Raw genomic sequence first — 13244 nt, forward strand, 5'->3', positions numbered from 1 at the left:
TATTTTTTTTTTTAATGGAACATTGCCTCACTGGATACTAACATAATTTCAAAAGCTGTTTGGTGAATGCTGGTGTAGTGTTATCACTATGACTTTAGGGACTAGGCGTTTTGGGGTTTAATTCTTGGCTCAGATCTTTACTACGGAAGTGGCTGTAATAAAGTCAGCCTCTCCACCCTCTGAAATCTTATCTGTAAAACTGGGATCCAGAATACCTGCCTTAAATTACTAGTATGAGGTTTAAAGTTAATGAATAGAAAGTACCTTGTACAGTGCCTGGTACATGCTGCTATTAATATTTGAGTGTTATCTTTGAAAGAGCTTTAAGGAAGCATTAATCTGAAGTCACAGGGAAGATGTTTATATTAACTTTGTAATTCTCTCTGGATTTTCTTAGTGTATGTTTGATTGACTTTGTAGGCAGATGCAAATCTGCCTAGATTCCTTGAACCCCGTGAAACACTCAGTAGTTATTTGTATGGATATCTCTTGGCACTAGTAGAAGGAAGAAAGCAAGTTTTTTTCTAATAGAAAATAAGTCGCCACCTATTTAATGCTTCTTACACAACATAAGAGTCTTCTTAGTAAGGTTATAGACCCAGTATTAGACATATAATGTCTGAGTGGGTGGGAGTTGTGATGTTTTACAATTTTATTCTTTCTAATTTTCCTGAACACATATTATTATGTTATGAATATATGTTATGAACATACATTATTTTGGAACTGAAGAAAAAATTCTTTTTAAAATTATAATAATAAAGCCCTGAGTTCTTTAATGCCACATTTGGGTAAAGCTTCTGCTCCTGGTAGGAGGAAGTTGTGTCTATTTAGATAGTGCTATTTACAGCACAATTCTTTCAAAATAAAAAAATAATTATAGTCTTTAAAACTAAAAGAAATCTTAAGGATCACTGTGTCTCATGCATTCCTGTGAAATATGAAAAATTAGATCCCTGGATGTTTAGGGGACTTGTGAGTAGTAAGTTAATGGTAGAACCAAGACTCGCACTCTTCAATGTTTGTGTATGACAAAATGACACACACCTGTGACCTAGAGAAGGGATCTCTAGGTGAGGAGGAGAAAAAACTGATTAAAAGGAAAGTTGAGAATTCCGGCACTGTCAGTCGTATTATTCATGTTCCGATTTCTTCCAAAGTATCCCACTAATCTGAGTGTGACTTCTTTGCCTCTTAAGTTCTCAATGGCGAAAATTTAAAAATAATCAAAGGCCGTCTTAAACCCTTCCATGACTCTCCCTTTTGCCCTTTTCTTCCTGGTATCTAATCTACCTCTTCCCTACCCACAATGTCCCATGCCATTCTGGGCTGCTTGAGATCTTTATCCCCGCCTTCCCTCAAACACTACCCATTTCAGAGTATTAATTCTGATATATTTTCCCCCTTCCCTAGTTTTGGCCAACTGCAATTTAATCTTTGAGATTCATCTCAAATCTCTGATTTATTTCATTAGCCAATGCCCAAGGCAGTGTTGGCAAATTATCCATATAATTATCACTTGTTAAAATTACAGTTGTGGGGGTGAGGTTGTAAAGCAAAGGTAGAACTTGCCTGGCATGTGCAAGGTCCTCAGTTGGATCCCCAGCACCATAAAACAAACAAGTAAACAAACATAAAAATAAATGAATACAGTGTGTTTCTTTCCCCAACTTGCATATGAGTCAGACAAGTCTTACTCATTTTTGTAACAACATATAATAGGACTCAAAGTAAATAGAGGCTGAATGAGTGAATTGGCCTCCCCAGGGTAGTTCGTCTCTGCCAGATATTTAGAAAACATGATATGATGAAATAATTGTAACTGTAACAGTAAGTGACTGAGAGCCTTCTGCTCTGACTTCACAGTGACATGAAATAAGGCACAGAGAATGTTGGCATTTTTGACAAAGTGACTGTGGAAAATATCTCCAAATTCACAACCCATAGGCAACCAGGTTATCTTGGCACAAGGTCTGGTTGGTACGTGAAGCACAAGACAACTAGAATAGCCTGGTATGAGGTACCGATGAGGTAGCAAATGCCTAACAACTGAGGAATCCTGAGAAGAGATGGAAATCTGCAGAGAGGGAGAAAGAGAATGGCTGAAAGCATCCAACACCAGGCGTTGAAAAGCAGCAACATGCCAAAGGGACCATGGATTGTTGTTCCTTACAGAGACCTCATCACTAAACTGCTCCCTCATTGTATTAAGTTAAATCCGGCATCTTCTGTGGTTGACATCAGAATAAATTTCATCCTCCAGTTTCATATTTTGGTAGCAGAATCTGACAATCCAGATCCCAAATTGTCCCCATTAGAAGCGAGAGAAACAGATGGGAGGAGAATAAACACAGTGAAGATATTTGTCACCTACCCTTGCTTGAAAATGACAGAAATTAATTACCTCTTCATCTGTGTCTTCACAGCAGGTTGTACCTCAATTTTGCCTATTGTTTTTGCGTTTATTTCTAATTCTTTTTTTCACATGTCATTATCATTGTCCCCAACACTCACCATTAGATGGTAACTCATGTTCTTGAACAGATGAAGTCCTGTGCTCTGTAAGCTACCCCTGATGCCCTGTGTATATTATATTTAGGAAGGAAGGGGGAGGCAAGGAAGGAGGGAAGATGCAGGCAGGAGTTACTGTATTAGGAAGGTAATGATTAGTGTCAAGAGTGGGAAGGGAGGCTGGGAAATGTATGAGCTTGCAGTGGGGAAACTGAATTTTGGGGGTCTAGAGGAAGACAAGGGAGACCAAATGTAAAACCTGATTTCAAATGCACTTGCATTTTTTTTCTGTGATTATTGCTGAGAGTTTTGCAGAGTCTGCTGTTTCAATTTGTATTGAAGTAGTTAGGGCCAACTTTTCAATTTATTCCACCGCTAAATAATTAATATGCCCCTAGGGCTCTTTAGTAAACTGATCAGGGTTGCATTACTACTGTACAAAATAGCTCTGTGATGGGTCTTGTCATTTACCAACTCAGGTTTCATATTTCTTTGAGCAATCATACTTTGAATCTGAATCATATAATTGCAATAATTTAGAGACATTTCAAATATCTTACCTAGTTTCCTTAAACATATCCATTTGCTATGATTTATAGCTTCTATATCAAGATTAATTCTTTTTAACTTGTTTCTCTCACAAAAACTTAAAGATAGCTTGAGAATATCACATGAAGTAAACTTAAAAAGCTAGTAGAATTCCGTGATTTAAAGATGAATAGATTACCTTTTAAGTGATAGCCTTCATAATGCAGAAACTACTCCCCACTCCCGTGGTTAGTTAGCCAACAATTAGCTAGCTAATAAGCTATGCTTGAGAACCCACTGAAAATCTTGGACAAGGTATCTGTGACTTGGCTTTTGTAATCCAAAAAGATTTAAGAAACAGGAAGACAGACACTCTTGATTTATTCTATGAATGCATAAAACAAAAGTATCCCTTCTAGCTGGGGAAGTTTTGCTTAATTGGTCAGTAGACTTAGCCCCTAAAATCAATACATTAAAATACAAATAAAACAATCAAAGTGAAAGGAAACCCATGTAGAATGGTAAAGTAAGACCATTGGAAATTTAGTATGTAACAATGCAGACCAATAAGTTGTACATAATTGTTATGACTGCAAATTTAGCTCTGAGTACCCTAGTAGCCCAAGTAAAAGTGGAAAGCCAGATGGCTACACTGTTACTCATAAAATATAAATACCCATGGTTAAGAAGGAAAAAAACTGGTCTATTCATCATACATTTCTTTTTTTCTACTGAATTAAATTTTTACTTTTGAAAACATTGTTACATTGAATCTAGTCTTGGTTTGGGAAGCAAAGTACAACAAGTCCTCTTCAGATTTTTTTCAGATATTAAAATATTAATTACAGGAAGTTATTCTTTCTGGATGATTCCTTTTATTGTCCATCTGCCTCCATTATTTCATTCACACACACAAACACACATACACACACACACACACACCACACATATATATAAAAGATATATATATAAAAGACAGAGGTATGTATGTATGTAGCTTTCTCTTCTGGCACATATCTAGAAAGGGAAAACCTGAACTGCTGAGGTCTAAGGTAATTTGAACTGTCCTAAATTGTTTGCATGTGCACTTGCACTTTATCCAGAATGCCTTAGACTTAAACTCATAGCTCTCATAACTCCCATAAGAAGTGAGTTCTGAGTGTCACACAATGACTTATGAAAATGAACCTTCAATGTCTCTGGATGTAAATAAGTGATGTTAATAACTGTTTGTTATGCACAAAAGAAAGAGTTTCATCAGACAGCAGGAAGAATACAAAAAGAAACTAATATGTCTGCATTCTTGAATAATGTTAGAGCTATAAAACAGAAAAATATTAGAAGAAAATGAACTTTAGTATACTGCATCAGAATGATACTTCTAAACTATTCACATGGCTATGGAAGTTAAGAATTCTCTCTCTCTCTCTCTCTCTCTCTCTCTCTCTCTCTCTCTCTCTCTCTCTCTCTCTCTCTCTCTCTTGTCTGGTATCCTGGTATGTTGCCCAGGCTGATCTCCAACTCCTAGGCTCAAGTGATCCTCCTGCCTCAGTCCTGCCTCAGTCTCCTGAATAATCGGTACTCTAGCTGAGTGTCATGTCACCCAGCTATTGTTATTCTTAAACCCTCTCTTCAGATGTTCATTCTGTCGTTCTGTCAAAATTCTACTTCTCCTGCCCGCCTATAAAGCCACTTGGCCTTGGAAAGTATGTTCATTCATTCATTTCTCAACTATAGTTGAGTTGAATGACTGTATGACAGTAACTGTTTTATGGGCTGATACAGTAATAAACAATATACAATCCTCCACTTCCAGGAAATCAAAGTTATAGCCCTTGAACTGGGCAATAAGGAGGCAATGACTCCCCAGCATTAATAACCAACAGAATCATAATAGCATGTGGATGTAAGATAGTGGATGGAATGACATGGGTTGTGGGCCTTGCAGAACGGAGAGGAATACAGTCTCAACTTTTCAATGGCTTACAGTCCATAATGACAGTTATGTCAGGAAATATACCAAAAGTTCATGATATTCCAATTGTACATAATGATTGGTGTTCAGGATAACTACTGACAGAGGTTATCTCCTAATTCATGTGTTCTTCTGGCTAAATAATGTTATTATACCAGATTAGTATATGGTTGTTAGCATTTAGGGCAAAGGAGCTATAATAGAATATTAAGAATTATATTAACTGTGAATACAAGGAAAGTTGTAAAGCTAGTCAACAAAATTTATAAACTTGCTATCACGACTTACCTTCATATGCTAACAATATATTTTTGCCATTCTAAATTAATGTTTTGAAATAGTGTATCTCAAAGGTATAGACTATGGAATCAGAGTGCATGGGCTTAAACACTTTTGTTCCACCCATTCACTACATGGATTAACCTGTTTGAGCATCAGTTTTTCATCTATAAAATGGGTATGATATTTAAAGACTTTTTGAGGTGACCCATGTGTATTAGCTTCCTATTGCTGTTGTAATGAATTACTACAGAGTAGTGACTAACACAAATTTATCTTTAAGCTCTGGAAGTCAGAAGTCTGAAATGGGTCTCACTGGAGTACAGCCAAGGAGAAAGCAGGGCTGTGTTTCATGAGAAGGCTCTGGGGGAAAATCTTTTCTCTTGACTTTTCCAGCTGCTAGAAGTCACTTATATTCCTTGGCTTGTAGCCTCCTCCATTTTCAGTCACAAGTATAGCAATTTCTACTCTTTATGACCTTTGCTTCTATCCTACATCTTCTCTCTCTGATTCTGATTTTAATGGTCTCCTCTTATATGGACATCCTGGATTACCAAACCCCACCCAGGGGGTCAAGGATAATATAGCTTGGCAAGATCCTTAGCTTAATTGCATCTGCAAAGTTCCTTTGTCCTGTAAGGTAACACATTCACAACTTCCAGGGATTAGGTCATATATTTCATTTTTGGGAGTTGGCACTATTTTGCCTACTAAATCATGTAAGGTATAGTTTAATTTAGATAATATTACATATTATGTATATCTAAATTGTCTAACAAGCTTCTATGAAGTTTGCATAAGGTAGTTAGATGACCATTTTGCATTATATAGAAACTGAAATAAAACTGGGTTTTGATTAAATCAGCCTCTGCTTCTTTCCCCAGACTGTTTCACTTCTTGTTCTTTGGCTTTCTGCTGAGATCATGGGACCATTAGTTTCTATCAGTTGTAGTTGTCAACGAGTAAAAAAGTTAATTGACTATTTTATTATGGTCCCAAAGAAATTGCATGTGACTTTTTAATACTTTACTGTGCTCATGTGGCTATTTCTTAATGAACTCTTCTCTGGGCTTATTTAGTTTTAGACAATTGTGGTGATTTAAAAGCATATAATCTGATGTTATGAGAAATCTGTTATGTACTTGATGCATCTTCCAACAAAGCTTCTCAGAGAATTTCAAAAATTCTTCAATTAAATGAGAAAGCCTCCTCGGGATAGACAAGTATCACAGTCAATGAAAGACACACTTTGGTCAGTTATCAAGGCCAGCTACAACCCAGGAAGCCTATTCCAGTTAGAAGTTCAAGTTCCAAAAAGCGATTGACCCCTCAGGTCTCTGTTTCTGCCTGCCACAACTGTCACTTGCTTCAAGATGCAGCTCAAAGCTAGCCATTGTAAAAGCCTTCCCGTCCAACAACACTTCACCGTGGCTTAGTACTTTGCTTTCTATTCCTTCACATTTACAGGCATGCGCGTGCGCACACATGCACACACACTTATTCATTTATCTTCCTATTGCCTTGAGCAGTTTGTTGTCACTTTTTTTTTTTTTTTTTTCCCTGTTAAACTCACATGTAAACTGCTAATTTCCCTGCATTCCTCATAGGGTAACTAGCACTGTGTTGTACACTTAATAAATGCTTGCAAATGACAAAATGAATTCTTTGCTTTGCTTAAAGAGGACTTCAGCATGGAAATGAACCCCTGTGCTGGTGTGTAGGTTTCAGTGGTTCATTTTCTTGTCAGGCTTCCCCCAGTTATGAATGCTGTGGCAGCACCAACAGTGTTAAGGGAGGATTTTATTGGAGAACATTTGGAGGATTAGAAAAATCTCCAGAGCTTTGGAAGCACCGCATTTTGTGTTCAAAATTCTATTTCATTCTGTCTGAAGACCAGAATAAACAGAGAAGAAAGATGGCAAGAGCCACAGGGTTCCATATGTGAAGCCGGCCCCCTAACCCCCTTCAGAAATAAGTGGGAGGCAGAAAGGAGCATAATCATTAGAGAATTTCTTATTCAGCTGTGTTAATTCTCATCAGGCTGCAACTTTGCATATGAGCTCTTAACCCCACAAAATGTATTATTGAATGCATGGTCTATTTAATTAGTTTTAAGTTATCCTCCTTCCTGGCTTTTCTAAAATAACAAACACAAAATATCTCAGGAAAATGCACACGTTCAAACCAAAGGAATTTAAATAGGATTCAATGGGATGCTGTAAGAAGGTGCCTTTTATACCTTTTTTTCCTCTAGTGAATCTGGTAAAACAAAATACATTTTTGGGGAGGGGTATGGAAAAATACTCACTGGTATAAACAGAGAATAGGGCATGATGTAATGTCATAGAAAAATAATTTTAAAAACTCATACCAGACTACTGTAAGGTCAAACTTTTTTATCCCTCAAAACTTCATCTCTTATTAAGATCACTGAACTAGGTTTTCTAAAAATGGGGGAAAGCTCTCAAGTGAGAATATACCAGCTTTGGAAGTGACTGTCACTGTCCCACTCCTCTACCTCAATCTAATTCGCACTTTTATGATTGGCTTCTTTTTTGACCCAGGCTTGTTAATTATATCCAGCTGTAGGCAAATTGCTCTTCCAAATTGGCAACACTGAGCTCTCAAGCTGCTCACATTTTTTTTCCTTCCCTTGATAAAACCTTTGGAGCATGCATTTCCTTGACTCTTGTTTTTGAACTAATCCCCAGTTATGGATATTTTAAAGGGTTCAAGGGACTCACAAAATAACTCTGGTTTTCAATATAGTGTATTTCTTTTCATCTGATCCAAAATTGCCTAGAGAAGAGAATTTCCTTAGAGACTCAGGCAAATTGCCATTCACTAGGTCCTAGGGACTCTGGTGGTGAGATCTAAGTAGGAACTGGCCAGGTCAGAGAGCAACTCCAGGGAGTGATTAGGCTTTCCTCTAGCTCACCAGGCCAACACACATCCAGAACAACAGCTTCCAAGGGTGTAACAAACCCTTTTTCTCCTTTCTGGATCTTCCTGCTCTACCCAAGGGCTTTATTGTCAGAAACTCCCCATTGTTCTCTTCCCTGGGTACTGCATTGACAATACACAAACACTCCAAGAATTTTACTGAAAGAAACTGTTTTCAGTTTAGTTTAGTTTTTTTTTTTTTTTTTCACCTTTCAAAGAGCAAATAGAAATGAATTTCCAAATACCTATTCAAGAGGCTTTGCCTGATAAGTTGGCAATGAGAATTGAGGATGAGAATTAAGTACTTGGGAATTGGGGTGGGGACTGAGATGTAGAGTCAGAAGACCCAAGTCGGAGTTACAGCCCTGTGATTACCAGCTGCATAACCTTGGGCAAGTATTTTAATCCCTCTGAGCTGTGGCTTTCTTCATCAGTTAAGGGGAATTAATAACGTACTACCTGACTTGCCTTCTTCCAGGATCAGAGGGAGGCTGGATTGAGATCACATGGTGAATATGCTTTATAAACTGAAAAGCATAATATAACCAATTAGTTTCTATTAACAAGCTGAGAATATTATCTAATTGCTTATAAATGCATGCTGTGTGTACAGTCACACTATCATTGGGTAAATAAGACCTCGCTTCTGCTGGAATGGGTTTGTGCATATATTCCTTCAGAGAAGAAAACTACATTTACTAAGCATCTATTATCATTCAGGCCCTTTCATATCTATATCTGCAACCAAGTCTACATCTCCAAGAATAATACATATTTCATTCAATCCTCTGAAAAATCTGATTTTTGAATCTCCTTTTTCTCTGAAGAAAATTGAGATATAAAGATATTAATTATTGTTTAAGGGAGTGCCTCCCAAATTTTGTTCTTTGTAATCCTAGTCCTGAGAGATACTCCTTGCCACAGATGGGGTCTTAAACGTTGACCAAAGGATCCTTTGGTGAGAACTGGTCCTTGACTTATGGTGCTATTGGTAGTGGTGGGACTTTTAAGATGAGAGATCTAGGGGTAGCAAGTTAGGTCACTGGGGTGTGTCCTTAAAGGGAATATTAGGACCTCAGACCTCTTCTCTCTCTCTCTTTCTCTCTTTCTCATGCCATGAGTTGAGCAGCTTCTTTCAGTATGTGCTTCCCCCTGATGTACTGTTTCTCCACAATGGGGCCAAGTGACCATGAACTGAAACTTCTTTAACCATGAACCAAATATCTTTCCTCCTTATAGGTTGAATATCTCAGTATTTTGTCACAGCAACAGAAAGCTTGACTAACATACTTGTTTATTAACGTGTTCTGTGGTCGACCACTTTGAGATATGCTATGTTCTTCTCCATTCAAACAGATTCCCAGTGCACAGCACCATATTAGTAACTATGGAAAAGGTGCTATAGTAAAGAAACCTAGTTATCTTTGCTTAGTTCAGAGTTCTCAAGCTTATTTGATCTTGAGACCTTATTTTTCAATGACATGTTAAAGTGTGATAGAACTAGATTCTACAGAAAACATTTTTTTATTGCCAAGTGCAGGTCTTGCTAAGTTCATGACTGGATTTAGTAACTGTATGAATGTAAGTCTGTGCTCTTTTAAAAGACAGACTATAACTAAACACCCCAAAAAAATAGAAAAAGAGAGAATAGCAGTTGTAAAAATTTATAATTCTATCTCTATTGTGAATTAAATTAATACTATGGCTTATGGGTTTTCCCTCAGTCTTCTCTTTTTCTTTGCGTGGTTGTTTTCACAGTACACGTAGACTTCTGTTGTCTTGATTTTTTAAATTATTATAGTAATATACATATAATACTGGCCTCACTTGCAGTCTTAAGAGGGGGGACTAGGGGTAGCAAGTTAGGTCAGTGGGGTTTGTCCTTAAAGGGAATCTTGGGAGCTCAGCTACCCAACCCCTTTCTCTTTTGGCAGCCATGAGCTGAAGGACTCTTTTCATCACATGCTTCCCCTGTTGTTACATACATTGATATTGTCATACAATCTCGCTACCATTCCTCTCTAGAACTTACATCTTCCTGAACTAAAACTCTCTATTCTTTTTTTAACCAAACATTCAATCATAAGTATTCTTCCATTTCACATTTCACTCTTTATGATCTTCATTTCTAGTGATCATGAAATATCCTACCATATAATGCCCATGAATCTGCCTACTGTTGTGTATCTGTATTGTTTTCATATTTTAAAATATTTCCTTAGAATAGCTACTAAATATTATCAGTGATTTTTAATGTTATTGAATCATTTCTAAAAGTTACAGAAAATTTTTAATTCATCTTTTGATTGACATATTCATTCAGTCTTTTAAACAAACGAAAACTTAATATAAGTTTCTAATATTTGCCAGGAACTTTGGTATGTGGAAGAAACACATGATCTCCACTCACATGATTTTACTTCCTATGGGCTGGCATTAGTTAAGGACCCTAAGGACAAAAGGAATGACTTGTTCAAATTTTTACTGAAAAGACATCTTTGCTAGTTTGCCAATTCCTTGAGAATTTCCTTTTTTTTTTTTCTTCCTTTGCCTCCTTTACTTCTCACTTGTATAGGTGTCATGGGGCAAGTAATTTAATGTCTAGTCTTATTTCCTCCTTTGTCAAATGAGGATAATTGTATCTAAGCCAAGGGACTGTTGCCTGAACTCAATGAAACATTGTGCATCATGATGTTTCCATGCACAATTGTGTGTCCCAAAGACAGTGCCTAGCATACAGTAAGCACTCTCTGAACATTACTTGTTACTGTTCTTACTTCTATGATAGAGAAAGTGAAATGAATTCAAGAAATGGACAAGGCAAGAACTGTGGCACCATATTGTCAATCTTTAAAGAAGCCGTTTGTGTATTTTAACGAACAAATGGCAAAGCAGTGAATTTCATCTTTCTTACAAGTATATATGAACATATGAATTAGTATACAGATGGTAGGACTTTGTTCTTATTGTGGCAAATTGTTGCTCAATGTTACAAAAGTCTACTAAGTCCCTAAAAAGAAAAAAAAATTATATATATTATATATTTATATATATATATAAACACATACATACATACACACATGCCTTTCAGTTTTTGGTTACTTGTGACTTAGGAATTTTCCTAAATTTAAGAAATAGGAATGGTGAAGTGTGCTCAAAGTCATAGATTAATGTGTTTAAAACATTGTACCCTAAGAAAAGAGAAACTTAACTATGCTGAATTGAATCCACAAGTAAGGGTCTGGTAGATGTGCTAGATTATCAAGCCACAGGACTCAACATTCTGTTTAATCAAACTTCTGCTCTGATCAGCTTTTTAAAGAAGTCTTTCCTTCCTTACATGTATGTATAATATACATATATGCAAAATGCCTGTATATACATGTGATATTTATTTTCATTTATAATTCTAGGCTTTGTCCAAAGCCTGTCATGAGCAACATATATTTGATTAAAGAAATATGTGGCTAGGTAAATTATATGAATGTCATATAAATTGAATTTCACATTGTCTTGATTTAAAATGACTAACTCAATGAGGATGCATATCTTAAGATGTCTGGGTGACATATGTCAATCAACAAACTATTGTTAGAAATTATATGACACAAAAATTCTAAGTTCTATTTATTCCATTGTGATCACACTTATTTTTGTGACATGCTACAAAAATGAATAAAGTATGTACCATACGTTCTTACCACAGAAGCAAGTCAGGATGGCATATGGCAAAAACACTCCAAGCTGCTGAAGAAGTAAAATACTTCACTGTGGTAGCTTTACTTTCCTGCAGATCAATCATACATCTCTGTTTGCATGGTCGGGGTAGAGTCGTTTTGTTAAATACTTATGTCTTAAATAGCTACGAGATATTTTTAAAAATGCAAAAACCTTTTCTACTCCATTAGACCTGTAGGAAAGGAAAGAATAATGAGCCCTGATGCAATTCTTAGGTGACGGAGAAATGGAAAGAGGCCAGAAGGTTTCAGAACAAGAAGCAAAGTCAGTGAAGCAGAAAGTAAATTCAAATATTTGGCAAATGACAAATAAACCAGAAACGAGACACGCCAGCTGTTCACACTGGAAAGTTACCGAGCATTTATTTTGGTCCAAGTTTTATTTATTATACGGACAAGGAACAACAAGTTTTCTATGGCGGAGGAGTGTCTTATTCCTTATTGCACGAATAAGGAACTTAATTTCCCCCTAGGTCGATACTGCCTTAGGGGTTGCTTTATAGTCCCTTTTCTTCCTACCGGCAAACGCTCTGGTGGGACCGCCGCCTTGGGGACATAACCCCCGGACGCCTCTCCTCGGGCTGCTGCCGTCTCCTCTGCGCTCGACCTCGGTAGTCCGGCCACACTGTTTACCAAACTCGCCTCTCAAACTCCGGTTTCTAGTACAGGTCAGAGAGTTGCGCCGCATCCATTCCCGCTCGTTGCCCCCGAGCGGCTGCGGGCGGCTGGGCTCGGGCGGCGAACAAAGGCAGCGAGTGGCGCGGGGCACGGAGCGCGCGGCCGAGGCTGGCGCGCGTCTCTCCGGCAGGAGGCGGCGGCGGCGCCGAGCCCGAGCCCGCATTCCTCAGAAGCGCCTGGAGCCCGCGGGCCTACGTCACCCCAGACTCCGCCCCCGTCCCTCCCCGAGCAAAGTAACTCTTGACTAACAGGAGCAGCCTCCGCCGAGCATGGAGAGCGGCGGCTGCGGCCGGCCGGCGGCGCGGGAGACGCTTTCGCCCCCGAGGTAGTTTGGTTTCTGCGAAGAAGGAAAAAGTGCTGGCGGGCGGCGGTGGACTCTGGGTCCTGAGCCTGGGCTGCCCGTCCCGCTGCTCCGTCGTGGATTTCGCCGCGATCCCCCTGCAGCTCTTTGCAAAGCTGCTTGAAACTTCTCCCAAACTCGACATGGATTCGGCGGCGGCGGCGGCGGCACTGCCTGCTTTTGTGGCGCTCTTGCTCCTCTCCCCTTGGCCTCTCCTGGGGTCGGCCCAAGGCCAGTTCTCTGCAGGTGAGTG

General features: G+C 38.4%; 2 protein-coding genes across 6 annotated transcripts in view; one reads left to right on the forward strand and one right to left on the reverse strand.

Annotated features, from left to right (window-relative positions):
• LOC306666234 (uncharacterized protein) overlaps positions 1-12814 on the reverse strand; it is a gene marked incomplete at its 5' end in the record, with an annotated part of 32141 nt that extends 19327 nt beyond the window's left edge. Inside the window, 2 exons of one of the 2 annotated variants that reach the window (XR_013765239.1) lie at positions 11938-12146; positions 12493-12814. Coding sequence is in view for 1 of the 2 variants with exons in the window: in XM_079148220.1 (XP_079004346.1) it covers positions 12133-12146; positions 12493-12814 (336 nt within the window). Of the gene's footprint in view, positions 1-11339; positions 12147-12492 lie in introns of those variants that run through there. The other variant, XM_079148220.1, reaches the window with a different exon arrangement.
• A 74-nt stretch (positions 12815-12888) lies between these two features.
• The window catches only part of PTPRK (protein tyrosine phosphatase receptor type K), a 561297-nt gene continuing 560941 nt past the window's right edge, over positions 12889-13244 (forward strand). For 2 of the 4 annotated variants that reach the window (XM_079148158.1, XM_079148157.1), the window contains exon 1: positions 13000-13237. In XM_079148158.1, the coding sequence (XP_079004284.1) occupies positions 13135-13237 (103 nt within the window). In that variant the 5' untranslated portion in view covers positions 13000-13134. Of the gene's footprint in view, positions 13238-13244 lie in introns of all 4 variants that reach the window. The other 2 variants (XM_079148159.1, XM_079148160.1) reach the window with 2 other exon arrangements.

This window comes from Sciurus vulgaris, assembly GCF_902686455.1.
Source record: "Sciurus vulgaris genome assembly, chromosome: 7".
NCBI lineage: Eukaryota > Metazoa > Chordata > Mammalia > Rodentia > Sciuridae > Sciurus > Sciurus vulgaris.